Below are 15,637 nucleotides of genomic sequence, written 5' to 3'. Positions count from 1 at the left end.
TAATACTAAATGTCAGTATTACTCTAACGTACTTCTTAAAGCTGCCCTTTTCAAATGAACATATCTTCTTATGAACCCTTAGAAAACTTCACTTCATACTGCAGTCATCACTTCTTCCCAGAAATACTTGAAGTAGAATTACACTCTATGAACCAAGACATAACCAAAAGACAGGACGTCCTCAGATCCCAGAGAAAATGACAACTGAACAAAAAAGAACAGTCCCAGCGCAAATGAGCTCTGAGCATTATAATCTCAAAGTGTAGTAATTTAGGATACATATTCAAACAGTACAGAAAGGATATCAACAAAATCAGCCATCAATCACGGGGTTATATATTATAGTTTAATTTCTTTTACAACTTTTATTTCAATTGTTTTTGGAAGCTTAGTAAGCATACCTTTTGAAACCTAAATAAAGGCCTCGTTTTGAAATTCATCTTGGTAATTTTTCTAATTTGTGCAGTTCTGGTACAGTTCTGCTCCATTTCTGCAACAGTGTAGACTAATCTAATTATCTTAGTACACCAAGCTATTTACATAATTAAGAACATCAAAATGAAAATTAAGATGCTTCACTGTTTCCTTAACAGATTAAGAGATCCAGTAAATATTACTATTCAGTAAATAATACTCATTTGCATTAAAAACTGTAGTAAGCAACTCCAGTGTATTTTTCCAACTCTTTTTAGAGATATCTACCATATATAATTTGGTAACTGTCCCCAGAGTTGGTTTCCATCCCTCAGTAAATGCAGTCCAGAATTTTCCCTACAACCTGGCTGCAAACTCACTGCAGGTCTGTGTAATTTTGAGTACAGACAAGCGTACAAAGATGACCAATTCTTGCGGCCATCACACCACAAACTGCTTATTAAAGCATAAGGGATGCATGCTCAACACAAAGGAACAAGAAGCATGACCTACAGACATAAAGGGGGTACAGAACCATCTACCAATATTAGTTTGTTCTGGGAAAACAAAACTAAAGAAAATAGCTAAAAAGGCAATAGTGGTTCATGACACAACAGACAACATCTGACTATATTTTTTGAAGATGAATGACAATTAGACAATCCTATACTTTGTCAGAGGTGTACTTCAGGGCACTTAATAAAATGGAAAACTGGAGAAATCTCTCAGAAATTATACTGAACTATTTGTGCTCCTGAAGGATAAAGATTATTAAATTATTTTTAGATACACACACGTTGTTGCATTACACCAAAGTTGTTAGCAAAAAAAAAAAAAAAAAAAAGCAAGTTGTTAGCGATTTAATAGCATTTTTGTTTGTATAAGTGAAATAAAGATCACTCTCCTCTTCTTTCCCCAGTTTCTTGCACCAGCATTTTGTCAATCACTTTGTCTTCAGAAGAAATCTGAGTAATTGTTGTCCTCACATGATTCACTGAGCATTAGGGCGAGTTATTTTTCGAGAACCTGGTGTAAACTGCTTCCCATACAGAACAACTCCATAGTCTGACTTGTTATTGCAGTTAGCAGCAGAGAGCACACAGTGCCATAAATGCAGCTTTGGGCCTTTCCATGACCACTCAGCAATAACAACACCAACAAAAAAAAGCTGACTGTTTTATTTGACCCAAACCAAGAAAAATTCTGTCTTCCTGACATTAATTATGAAACAAGGAGGACAGCCACCTGCTAATCAAATCTAGTCTTCTCTATTACACTTAAGTGCCTCATATCATGCTGACATAATCTGAGTGTTTTATTTTTTGTTAACTTCTGCAGATGTAGAAACTGTGATTTTATTTCTTAAAAGGTTATTAATTCTTTAAAGAGGTTACATAACATTGATGTGGAAATAAGTGGGAGAAAAAAGTCACTAAAACACTTGATCATCTTTAAACACTCAATATCTGTGAAAGATGAAGCATTATGTATATGCGGAGTGCTACTAATTACATCTCAGTTTTCAATGTTAATTAGTGCCCCAGTTCTCCACCAGCATCTGTGTCCATGGATGCTTATTTCAGTTGGACACCTGCTGCAGTTTTGCCTTCTCTTGCACTCTACTCTGTTTCACTGTTAGCTACCGCCATCTCCCAGTAGTTTTCCTCACAAGTACTTAGCTTTGCATTACATGTCTTTAGGCTGGCCTTTGCCTTTCTTTTTATTACCTTGTATCTGAACCACTGCCTCTAAATTGGGTATTACATCCCCTCTCCACAGTCCTATTCCTGCAGAACTTAAGGGAGACCAGCATTTAGTAAAACAAGCACTGAAATTTGTTGGCATTTATCGTGTAGCTACATGCTTACACTGACAAAGTCCACAGGCAGGAAGGAAGAAGCATAATACTAAAACAAAGTAAATCCCCAAAACACTAAGCCACAAAACAAGCAGCACCATCCATTACTGCAGAACTACCATCCACAGCTCAAGAAGGGCCCCTGCACTCAGTAACTCCTCCACAGCACAAGACAATGATTTACCACAAACAGGAAGGGAACACCTGTTCCAAAGTGCACTTCTTCAGAGTGCCCATTGTGCCACACAAGCATTACAAAGACACAGCAGCAGAAATCAGAATTAACAGCTGCTCACTTCTTCTGTAGAGTTCTCCCTGTCACCAAAACTCTTTGCAAGTGGACAGGTTACTCAGTTCCAGACTGTCAACTTACATGTTTTATATATTTTAAGGCAGAACACTGCTTAATATTTACTAATGTAAGCACAAGAACACTCCAATCAACTGACAACAGTCAACCTGCACTAAACCAAAATTTAGGGAAGAGTAAATACCCACCTCCTGTAATTCTGACTTCAGTTTTAAAAGAGGAGCTCCTCGTGCATGAATGGTTCTCTGTTATCACCAAGATAAGGTGTTGTGAAAAACTGCCTTGCACCAAGAGAAGGTCACATGTAAAAGAATGTAGTTAAACAACATCAAGAGACATTGTTGTTTCAGTTTTTGAATAAATGCACAGTCAAAGTCTGTCTGATGTCTCCCATAACACCTGTAATTCGACAATCATACCACAAATTATATGTCTGAAAAGTACCAAATAATCAGCAGGAGATACTGTCTGTTTCTCAAATCCCTCAGTAACAGGAAAAACACACTAGTGAATGTGATTACACAGCCAACAGCAATTTCAGTCCTTAGTGTTAACCAACAAATCCAGACAGGAACAGCACATCTCTACTGTCTCAGCTAAGGGAAACTAACACACTACGACACAATCAAGGTTTTGACATTTTCATGAAAACCCCAAACTTCGGCCCCAAAAGAGGACAAACACTACAACAAAACCATTAACACAGCTTCTGAGAATCAGCACCAGGTCTCTCAGCTCTTTACAAAACCAGGCTTAAGTGAAAAGAAACTGTTCCCTTTCTTTTCAATTCCAACTGTGATGCTCCACGATGCATTAGACAAGGATTCTACTCAGAAAATTGAGTCTACAGTGTTGCATCTATCAGACAATTAAAAATAAAAGCCATTTTTCCCTTGAAAACCCTAAAACGTTAGCATAAAATAAGTATCAGTAAATAGAGTTTACAAATAGGAAAACATAACACTCTTTCAACATTTAATCTGAAACTTACTTAATCAATTGAAAAAACCAAGTTATTTCAGAAGGTTAACGACTTGCCTGTAATTAAGTTCAATTAGAGCATAGAATGTTTCAAATGAGGATAGTTTTGTGGAAATTACTGTGAAATGTTTGGACAGAAAAACACATTTGTAAAACAAGTAAAGGGGGCAAAACCCAAAATGACAAACACCAAAACAAAAGACAATTACTTCATTTCTAGAAATTAAGGACTTACACTGCCCTTAAGCTACACGCCAAACACCTGACTCACCAGTTCTCTCTGTCACGTCCGAAGCCGGAGTGCCTGGCCTCTTGCTGTCATCCGTACCTTCTTCCTCATCCCCTCCAGCGGCGCGGACGGCGGCAGCAGCGCCAGGTGTCTCGGCGCAGGCCGCCGGCGGGGACGGCGACACCTGCTCCGCGCCCTTCCCCTTCCTCTCGAAGCGGAACCGGTCCAAATTGTAGAGGCTCATATTCTTAACTTTTCTGTGGGAAAAGTCAGGAAGGGGAGAGAGCCGTCAGGGCCGGTCGAATACAGACAGTAAAACGCTGGCGAAGGGACCGGCCGGCGCTGCCACAGGAACGCGCGGCCAGGGGCACTGTCAGGCAGCTGGAAGGCTCCTGCCTGCCCATCCATCCGATCACCCACCCGCTCTCCCTCTTCCCCGCGCTCCCCCGGCCTCCCTCCTCATCTCACGGCGGCCGGCGCCCCCCGAGCAGGGCGGCGGGCCCCACACGCACCTGTGGCGCAGCGGGGCGTCGGCAGGGAGCGGCGGCAGGAAGCGGGAGCGGCGGCCGGCAGGGCCCGGGCCGCCCCCCTGGGGCAGCAGCGCGGGCCGGCGGGAGGGCGGGAGGGCGGGATGGGGCCCGGGCGGCGAGAGCACGGCGCGCTCCCCTCAGGAGCGGGGCTGCCGGCGCGCGGCGATGACGTCACGGCTGCTGCCGCCAATCGCCTGGCTGGGCCGGAGCGCGCGGGCGCGTGCGCCTTTCCTGTGGAGGGCGGCGGGAGGCGCTGCCCTGAGGGGCGGGAGGGTCCGTGCGCCTCTGCGGGCTTTGGGTCTGTCGGGGCTGCCGGGACCGAGCGGGTTTGCAGGTTCCGGCTCCAGGCACCGCACCTACGAGTGATGTTTGTGATTCCAGATCATCGCGTGGTCACACCCCGCCCCCCAGTTCCAAGTTGAAAAGTCTGGGTGGAGAGCCGCGGAAAGACCATCATAGGAGATTTGGAACCCTAAAATATGGGGTCATGCAAACGAAGAATAGTTGGGGTTGGAAGGTTCCGTAAAGACTCCTAGTTCTGAGCCTCTGCCATGGGCAGGGACACTTTCCACTAGACCAGGCTGAAAAACCCCTCTGAGCAACCTGCTACAGTGCCTCACCAGGATCACTGTAAAGGATTTCTTCCAAATGTCTAATTTAAGCCTACTCCCTTTAAGTTTGGAGCTGTTCACCTTTGCCCTCTCCTCTTGCACACTCTGGTAAAACGTCTCTCTCCATCTTTTGTGTACATGCCCTTCAGGTACTGGAAGGCCACAATTAGGTCTCCCCTAAGCCTTCTCTTCCACACCAAACAATCCCAACTTTCTCAGCCTTCCCTCATAGAAGAGGTGCTCCATCCCTCTGATCATCTGGGTGACACCCAATCCATCAGGTCCATGTCCTTCCTGTGCTGGGACCCCAGAGCTGATGCAGGGTTCCAGGTGGGGTCTCAGCAGAGCAGAGGGGCAGAATCCCCTCCCTCCCCTGCTGCCCACACTGCTTTGGATGAGCCCAGGATACATTTGGCTTTCTGGGCTGTGAGTGCCCATTGCCAGATCACATTCAGCCTCTCATCCAGTAGCACCCCCAAGTCCTCCTCAGCAGGGCTGCTCTCAATCTGTCCATCCCCCTGTACTGATACCGGGAGTTGCCCTGACCCAGGTGCAGCACCTTGCACTTGGCCTTGTCAAACTTCATGAAGTTCCCATAGACCCACTTCTCAGGCTCTTGTCCAGGTCCCTCTGACTAGTACTGTGGCAGCACACGTTGCAATTGAGACAGCCATGATACACAGAGTATCACCATGCAATTCCAGAAGGCTTCAACCCATAGAGAGTAACACCAGAGCACTGCAGAAGGGCACAAGTATGTGCCCTTCTTGTTCTTCAGCCCAGCCTTTTAATGCCCTCATGTCCATGGATTGCACCTTTGTGCTCTCTGTTCCTTTTTGTGCTGGGTCAGTGCCCCTGGGCAGTCCATGGCTCATTGCTGTCAGTGATGCTCACCTGCTGCTCACAGCTGCAGCCCATTGGGGATGAGGCTGGCCACAGCCCCACCCCAATTACCACAAACCATGTGTAATTTCATGGTAACCCATCCTTCAGGTGTGGACTTAGGGCAGTTTGCTCCTTAGGTTCCTCGACGTTTCCACCATTGTGTTCCTTTGGCAGAATAGGTGGGAAAGCACCTCCTTTTGCTGTCTTGGGTCAGGACCTGCTGCCATGCTGGGTTTCAGTGGATGTGTGGTCACAGAGCACATGCAGCTGGGTGTGCAAAGGCACCTGAAGGTCCCTGGTATTATACAGAGAACCTTGCCAGGGCTGAAATGGTGACCTTAAATGGCGAAGAGGTACTGAAACTACCTTTACCCCTTTAACATACCAGCCAGCCATGAAATAAAGTGCTTCAAGGCCTGGCAGAAATGAATAAGCATCATACTGGTGAGCCAGGTGCAGCAGCTAATAAAGACATTCTGGAGAGATTAGGCTGGCTAACAGAAAACCAGAAAAAGAAGCCACTTACCCATCCATTATGCCAGCTCTGTAGATCTGGGCTCGCAGGATGTTCCTTCACCCTTAAAGTTATTTGACTTTTAAATTGCAGTAGTCAAACACCTGAGAAGCAAAAGGATTTGGAGAAAATCAAGCTTCAGTGACGATGTCTTGCCTTCACATCAAATATTAATCTAAAATTTGGATAACAGATGAGTTTAAATTTGTTGGGAACTGCCTTCTGCTGATCCCAAATACAAATAATTGGCAGTGTAAATGGAGCAGAAGAGTGATTTCGCCCCCAGAGGTGGATGCCAAGACACAGGTGGATTTGCAGACTGGCTGGTGTCTGAACAGTGCAGTTCAGAGATCATCTGAGGTTATCCCCTGAGGTTATTCTCTGAGGAGGACTAAATTGTGCTGGAGAAGGAGTGCCTGGGCTAGGCTCACTGTTGACATATAAAAAGGCAAGAGATCAAGGGCTTTCATGCACAGAGCAGGTCAGTGTGAAAATGGAAGAGAATTTTGCCTGTCAGCACAAGCTCAGACTCCTACCAACTTGAAATTCCACCCACTTAAAGGCAAGTTACCCCAAAAATGGTAATAAAGAAGCTTGTAGGTACATCAGAAGTAAAGCTGGGTGTGGGTTAGAGGAGGAAAAAAGTATGGTCCATGAGGACACTTTTACTTTAGCTCAGAGAATTTGGCTCTTTCTTGAGACTTGATAACCATGGCAAAGCTCATGAGCTTCTCTGCAAAGCATTAGTACTGCTGTTAGCACCTCTGATGTGCTTGCCTCACACTGACTTATTGCAACACATTGATCATCTAAAAGTTAAGGACTCTGACAAGACTTTGACCCTTTTTTCCATGAGGAAAGGATGACAAACTGTGCATGTGATAGATGTCAAATCACGTTGTTGGACTGACTTAGAGGACACAGCCAAACAATGCTGTTAAATGTGCAGAGACAAATGGGCTGCAAGGCTGCAAAGCTGAACGAATAATGTTGGAAAAGTTGAGAAAAGAAAGGTGAAACTAGGGGAAGTGTAAAGGGGAGCATACACTCAGGTCAGTCTGTGTTTGTGACTCAACATGGCAGCTAGGAACATTAGTCTTGGGGAAAAAGTTATAAGAAAAAACCCATAAATTCCAGACCTTGGGAGAAAAAGCAAGTGCAAGATAAGAAAACAGTGAAAATTAAGGGGATTAAATAGAACACTCCAGAACATGCCAGTTTTAAAAGCATTTCATTTACAGGAATTAGCATGAACCTAGAAAATGCTGCAGCAGATTACTTCAGTTTTTACAGTGCTTTGAACTTGGAAAGACTGGGTAATTGCTAGGTATTAATATTGTTAACAAGGTATTGTGAATTCCTGGCAGGCAAGGCAGGGAAAATGTCTTTTTTGAGGTGCTAATGATACTGGTTAGACAGCTCATGCTTACTGGAGAACTGACAGCTTGCTGTCTGCTATTGTTTTGAAGGCTAATTTGTAAGATTTTTTTAAACAATGGCAGCAGAAATTTGAAAAGAATCTATTTATATACAGATTTGCTTTACATCCAACATTAGAGCTGTTGCATTTGATTTGTTTTTATTTAAGACACAGTTTTGTTGCTATGCCAGTGATAGAGGAGCATACCAGATGGTATGTAGGCCTTCAGAGAACATTATAAAGGTTTATAGATCAGTGAAATATAATAATGGCCTGAACGCTGAAAGAAGCCAAAGAAAACAAAAATATCAATTTAAAATTACTCATTTTGAAATTGATGCAAATTGAATTTGCATTGTTCTTAGTAGAAGGAAATTCAGTTTTAGAAGTTTGATAATAGAAGTTAAAACCTGATGAGATACAAAGAGTCACATTCTGTGTTACATTTTACAAGTGGCAAGGCAGTAAAATTGTTGTTCACTAGTAAATAATTAGCCAAGACAAAGTGTGCCTATAGCCATTCCTGACAAGTCTCTCTTGTTTCAACTATTGTTCCTTAGATTAATGCCCTTTTTGTGCCCTATCACTTCATCAACTTTGTATTAAGGGAAGGTCTACCTCAGCTACCTCAAGTAACTCACTGAAGTTGTACTGTGGTGTAAAATGAACAGGGTCTGTGACAGGTAAAGCCTTACAGCATTTCTGTTGGGGCTTGCCCCCAAATACTGTTTACTATTGGGGAAATTTTTTCTGCTCTGCTCGCAACAAAACCGGTTGTCAAATGCTGGTGGGTTTGTATCTGATTCTAAATAATAACAATAACAACAACAACAACAACAACAACAACAACAACAACAACAACAACAACAACAATAATAATAATAATAATAATAATAATAATAATAATAATAATAATAATAATACCTAATTAAAAATTCTAAAATCTATTAAGATGTTAAAACTAATTCAGCTGCCACCGAAAAAAGCAACTAGAGTTGTATGTAGCATATGATGTTGCTGTAGCAACATCACCATACCTAAATAATGAATATCCAAACTATTTTGTTGTGTGAGCTGCACAGTGATGGCAGAGTAAGGCCTCAGATGGGAACTGTCTCTTCTCTCTTAGCCAAGGGTTTTTTCCTTTTTACTGTCCATTGCATAGACAGGGGTTTTGTTTTCTACTCAGCAAACAATAAAAAAGAACACTCTTTGGGAAAGAATAAGAGAATAAGACTGGTTTTGTTGTACAACAGGTTTTATATTGGTATTACTTTGTGTGAGTATCATTTTTTTGTGTGTATGAAGAAGCTTTAAAACTATCTGTTGTGGTTCATATTTTCTAGGAACATGAACCATTCTACTACTCTGCTACCATTCTAGAACATTTCTACTTTTTTCTTTTTTCTCACCTGAGGTTGTTTGAGGTAATTTATTTCCAGTACTGTTATTTCAGTATTGAACTTCTGGTTTATACATATATATATGTGTGTGTATGTACAAACATATATATGTGCATAAAAATGTATATATATATATATATATATATATATATATAGTTGTTAAAAAGTAAACACATTTTAATTTTTTTTTCTCTATTCCTCTGAAGTAGTTAGTTGCTCTTTTTTGAGTTTATATGTATTTGATTAAGAAACAAGAGAGAGAAAAACTTGAGTGTAGAATCTCATAAATTGTGTTTGCTACCCATTTCATTCATTTGGGCAAATGCTCTCTCAGAAATCAAGCTAACCATAGTCAAAGGTCTGGGTAGCTCTCAAAAGGCTGTGACTTATCAGAAACCATGCATCCATAATACTTCTGCTGAGGTTTTTTGTTTTAACTTTCAGGTGAATATTACTTACAAGCACCCGCTGAATTGTGGATGAATCTGCCTAAGGCTGGAACACCAGTTTCACTGGGACAATCGTGGAGTTTCCCATTTCATTCTGCTCCCACAGGACTGAGGGAGCAGAAGTTCACCACAGGACTGCAGGCTATCTTTAGATCCTTTAATCCATTCATGATAACATGTGGATCATCATTTGCTGTCCAATTTGTTCAACACCCCTGATTTAATGGGCACCATCTGCTCAACACCCCTGATTTAATGGCATCCTAAATATCCTGAGCACTTTGAATCTGTATTGAGTCAGAAAATTATTCTAGAAAGGAAAGCAGTATCTGCTGTTTATTTAATACATAAGAAGTTAAAAACACTTGAAAAAATGCAGCTTCATCAGAACCAGTTTTGCCTGACATGTTGAATATATGACCTTTAGAACAAAAAGAAGTGTCAGAACTGTAGGAACATGCATCATTATCAAGGATTTTGTTTTGTCACCTGCAGCTGAGACCTCCCATATTGTTTGCAAATCACAGACAAATCACTTTTTTGCTTGAAGGAACCATTTTGAGAGAAGCATAACCTCAAAAGTACAGGCCAAAAGATATTTTAGTTCTTCTGAATCAATTGAAACAAATACATTTCCAGTGTGTGCTTCCATAATTACTTTTTGCTTACTTCTATCAGGCTACACTGCTCTAACTCTTCTATACTGCTGCATTTTTGGTGTCACATAGTATAGAAACTGTCAGAGTAAAAATGAACAGAAAACTCAAGTTCTTTGGCCCAGCATTCATATAACTGTCCTCAAAATTCACCAAAACACTGTCATGGGTCTTGCATAAATAAATACACAGGAGCAAATACCTATTTGCACCAAACATTTTTACAGGGTTTTGTTTGGTTGGTTGATTGGTTTTTTTTCCAAATTATATTTATAAAACCCTATCCAGCTATTTTCCCTAGCTACTTTTGAGGAAGAGAAGGGCTGAACTGGACTTCTGAAAGAGTATCTTTCAAGAACAGAATTTGGCCTTAAGCAAATAAAGTTTGTTCACTAGCATGTTATTAGTGCATAAGCAGTAGCAGAGTTTTGTCATGTACTGTTCTGAATCTCAAAGGAACTGGAGCAAGGCATATACACTCTTTCATTACATACATTTATGTGTTATTTTATAACAGTTTCTGTTTAATTCATGCTTTTAAATTATAAACCCTCATTTTATTGCAAATAGAATGCTAAAAGAATCTATGCCTGCACTGGTTAAAAAAATCATCAGATCCTAAAAAGACATAGACCAGTTATTGTTCTAAGAGGAAAAACTCAGATCATCCTTTGAGCTGTTTTTATACTTTCTTTGGGTTTCTTTATAAACTGCTATAATTTGTTTCTTCAAATATTCGTATTTAAAAGCTGGAGTAATGGAGTAATGGTTTTTGCAAATGCACACAGAAAAAGATTAACGGTACACTTCCACTCCTAGGATTGGAGTTCTTTCCTTCATGTCTGTTTCTGTAATCTGAACAAATACTCTTTGTTTCATTTTATTTTGCATTCAAGGAAAATAAGCCTCATTCCTAAAAATATATCTTGATACTAGAAAAATATTTTTAACTTCTCATTTCAAATCTTGAAATCTCATTAAGAAGCTATCTTTAAAGTTTTGGGACTTAGAAAGGGCACACAGGTAAACTGGGATTTACATGACATTTTTAAATTGCTATTTAATTCAACACCGTCATAATATTATAAACTTTGCAAGAAAGGATTACTGTTACTAGGCTCTATTTAACTATTTGCACACAGTAAAAGCTTCACACATTTGGGGAAAGGATGACAATTTCCTCTCCTATCCCTGTATTGAGATTTAATATTTACTCTAAAGTGGAAGATAATTTTCAGGGCTGTGACACAACCAGGCTTGAAACACTTTTAATGAGAGAGAACTATTATGCCAATGAAATGCCAAGCTATAATCACTTAATGCACACCCACACCCTTGCCCCCCCCACACACCTAGGGAACAACAACGAACATGGATTTGTGAAAACGTGCAATGTCAAACTGATTTAGCTTGTTTTGAAGCAGAGCAGGAAGGCTCATGAATATGGAGAAAGTGGCAAATGTTATCTGTGTTGACTTCAGTAAAGCTTTTGGCAGTGTGTCAGATCCATGACTTGGGGTATCCTATGGCATTCCCATTAGCCAAAGAAACACAATCCAGATCAAACTGCAACACTGATTAATGGCCCAATAGTGAGTGGTCAGTATAGAAGAATTTATCATATGGGGGCACGTTCCCGTGGCTTTTGTCCAATTCTTGTATTTACAATCCAGATCACAGGACGCAAACTGCAGATGACACCAAACTGAGACAGGACTGTAAGCATGCTGGAAGTCCTGCACTGAAATTAAGATTAAAATTCAAAGCGATCCTGCAAATTAAAGAAATTGTTAGAAAATAATTACATGTTACTCAGCAGCAAAAAATCACTGTTGCATACAGGATCAAAAAAGAAAAAAATAAAGCGTGGCATAAATACAGATAAAACAGATAAGGAAAAAAATAGCCTACGTAGCCATTCTTCTGGAGAAGCAGAACCATGAGTGATAACAGGTCACACCACTCTGAAAAATGGAAATGGCCATGTTTCGTTGTACTACAACTGTAAATACTCTAAGACTGCTGCTCTCTTTGAGCAGGACTGTTATGCCCAGTGCACTGTAAGACAAAAGCCTTGTGTCCAGTTTGGGATGTACTGCTTGTTTTATTGTGGTTGAATTGGAGATAGTTCAGAAACAACCTCTATTTATTCTCATTTCTTGAGATCATGGCCTGTAAGGAAAAGTTTAATAAATGGGATGTGCTCAATATAAAGCAGAGAATACCAAGGAAACATGTCTGCAAGTGCACATAGAAACACTGCAAGAGGTAGACACACATTTGTCCCCTGTTTTCATGAGAAACAGAACATGTAGAGATGGCATTAGGCTTAAGAAATTCTTTCAAACCATAGACATAATTAAACACTGAAGTATAACATCTGGTGAGATTGTGAATTCGTCATCATTAGAAACTTCCAAGAACCAGTTAGGCAAACATCTGTCAAGGCTATCATAGTTATAGTTGATCCTGCCTTCAGGCAGAGAAAGAACTGGATGATCTCCTGCTGCCTCTTCCAACTACATTTAAAAAATAATAATTTCTCTCTCTTTCTCTGTTTTCTTCGTCTAGCTGCTTTTCCCAGCTCCCTAATCTGTTTTCTTGCACCCAGTTCTAACAAGAGCAGCTTGGGACAACTCAGAAAGTCATGCAGACCTCATGGAAGCTTCTCTTAGTTAACCCTTTCAATTACTTTTTACCATATGAGACAGAAATATCACATGAACAAGCCCATGCGGTTGATTTTAACACATTACAGTTTTCTTTGGTCAAAAAGTACTTATGTCAAATGAGAAAAAACAGTGTTTGAGTCTATGTACAATATGGGTTGTAATGAGACTATCAGGGATGTAATAACCAACCACCTCTCCCCCCCCCCCCCCCCCCCCCCCCCCCCAAATTCTCAACTCCTTATTTTAAGGTAAGAACAAAAAGAGGGAAGAAAGGCAAATGCTGAATGAAGGACTGGATCTCAAGCTCTGATGAACCAACCTACAGGTTCTAGAGATGGATGCTACTGCCTCTAGCTGGATCTCAAGCTCTGATGAACCAACCTACAGGTTCTAGAGATGGATGCTACTGCCTCTAGCTATGTGCTGCTTCTGCCCCCATGGTCTCTGGCCCTCTGTTGCTCAGGGACAAAAGGCAAGACAGGCCATGGCTGCATGGACAGACTTCCCAGCCTCTGGCAGTGACTGCAGGTGTTGCTGAGCTCAGGGATCCACTAGCCTGCCAAGGGCTGGGGCTGGCAGGGGTTCTCTTATCCCTGCTGCCAACCACGCTTTGTGATGAACATCAAAATGACAGAGAGACAACCATGGCCAGCATGGAAATGGGCAACTTTCCTTCTCCTCCTGCAATCCCAGCAAAGCCAAGAGCAGAACACAGAGATCCCCCAGCCAATGCATCTCTGGCCTCAGAGGTGGGGAAATCCAGCTGATAAGCAGTCCATAAAGCCATTACCAACTAATGGAAATGACCCCATATAAATGCCACGTTGTCCCTCGTTTGTTCCCATGTGTTTTTAAAAGGTCCCTTATTTCACTGTGAGAGCCAGCACAAGAGGAGCTTGATAGGAGGCATCACACAAAATTAATCTCTTGAGTTTTTTCAATTTTGAACTGATTATATTTTCTTCTTTTTGAAGGGCAGGGCAAGGGGAATGGTTAGTAAGGGTTCCTGAAGACTTGCTTCACATTTTAAGCCATTGTTGACATTTTCAATTCAAACAGAATAAATCTTTTGGGATGGAAACAAATGTGCCTCTTAACTGGCATGGCACATTAAGCACAAATAAACACAATATATATGGCCTGCATAGCGTGAGCTATTTACTAAGTATTCCCTAGCAAGTACTGTGGTGCCTTATTTTCTAACTTTCTGGTATGCTGACAGTTCAGTTTTTAAGTACTCATGAAGTCATTAACATTTTTGCCACTTCTGGCTAAGCTTTACAAACAAATGATTTTAAAGAATTTTTTACCAGAGCAAGGCAGCTTCATCATCTGCATATCACAAGTTCAATTACTGCTCCATTGATGTCTTGAGTACCACTCTGAAGAATTCTCTCGCCACCCCTGTCAATAGCAAAGAATGACTTGTGTGCTAAATAATGGCCCACTACCAATTTTCATTTTGGGCAGGAATCTTCTCCTCAGGCTGGTAAGGAGGGAGAGCAGTAACAGCGATGTTGCTGATTTAGGAACCAAAGCAAGCTCATTCTCCTGGCCACCAGGGGGAGAGAGCTGCCACCGACATTTGTAAAGTGCTCAAAATCAACTTAAGGGTGCAGCTTTTTTTGCTTACTAAGGCTTTTTCAGTGATTTAGGCCTATCAGTTGTCCTACTGAATTATTTATGAAGAAACAATTAGTTTTAAGTTTTTTCTAAAATACTGTGAACACCATATTGTAATACAATTTTAATTAACAAACATAGAATAGTTGCTATATGGATTGCATTCTCTCCTTAGGTTAATGTTGCTTATTTTAAAGCTAATCCTATTATTTCTAATAGGGCTGATTGCATAGTAAGATACAACGTAGCATAAGTACAGAAAATACTGCCCTAAGTGAAAGGAACAAATTTATTCAAAGCATGGTGACACAAGATGACACATACTCGCCCCTTGGCCTAGTATAAACTCTGAATAAGAACAGAAAAGTGAAGGAAGAGAAAAGCAATGCATTTAAATATTGACTTGGTACTCAAGGAGGGTAATGTGCATTCAAATTACCTTCAGAATGTAAGGAAAGAAGTTTAGGGGGGTTGCATGTTATTGGAACAACTAACAAAAATATATCTAAGATTAAATGATAATGCAAGTCCTTCATGGAGCTGGAGCTACTTTTATGGATATTGTATCTTGCATCTCTCCTTCTGAGTAGGTATTTAGCATGATTCCCTCACATGTCTTCTAATATTGTTTTTTTCACACATTTACATACATTGTGGCAGAAAAACCCACAGAAAATAGGATTTATATCACAGAAGCAAGTTCCACGAAAGACCCATTCATAATAGAGCTCTACTTTTTAAGTGGCAGCTGACCAGATTTAAGAATTTTTTAACCCAAATTAGGACAAAAGCTGACTATAGCTTGGGGTCAGGCACACAAACTTAGGGTCAGGACAAGTTTTTGGGTGGTGTACAGGTAGCCTTCAGCCCTACTAACCAAAAGGCAGAAGTGATGCAACAGCCAGTGTCCACTAGATGCCAGGCTTCCTTTGCGGAGCAGAGCGCTGGCTCCGGCTTTCCGCAAGCTTTATCCCCATGGCCTCCGAGGTCCCCTTCTCTCCAGCACAGAAGATTTAATGTTTAGCACCAAATCCTGATCCCGTTCAGGCTGCCTCCAGTTTCAGCACTGTTATCCCTCACAA

The 15,637-nt window shown here is 41.1% G+C and overlaps 1 protein-coding gene across 2 annotated transcripts in view; it reads right to left on the bottom strand.

The window, feature by feature from the left end:
* Positions 1–4,413, bottom strand: part of SMARCAD1 (SWI/SNF-related, matrix-associated actin-dependent regulator of chromatin, subfamily a, containing DEAD/H box 1) — a 40,800-nt gene extending 36,387 nt beyond the window's left edge. For both annotated transcript variants that reach the window (XM_059844123.1, XM_059844124.1), the window contains exons 1-2: positions 4,305–4,413; positions 3,835–4,049 (exon numbers count right to left, since the gene is read on the bottom strand). In XM_059844123.1, the coding sequence (XP_059700106.1) occupies positions 3,835–4,036 (202 nt within the window). In that variant the 5' untranslated portion in view covers positions 4,037–4,049; positions 4,305–4,413. The remainder of the gene's footprint in view (positions 1–3,834; positions 4,050–4,304) is intronic.
* Between the last annotated feature and the right edge of the window lie 11,224 nt (positions 4,414–15,637).

This window comes from Haemorhous mexicanus, chromosome 4 (assembly GCF_027477595.1).
Source record: "Haemorhous mexicanus isolate bHaeMex1 chromosome 4, bHaeMex1.pri, whole genome shotgun sequence".
In the NCBI taxonomy this organism is placed as follows: Eukaryota; Metazoa; Chordata; class Aves; order Passeriformes; family Fringillidae; genus Haemorhous; species Haemorhous mexicanus.
Note: the sequence above shows the minus strand (reverse complement) of the source record. Positions and strands in the feature narration are given on the sequence as shown.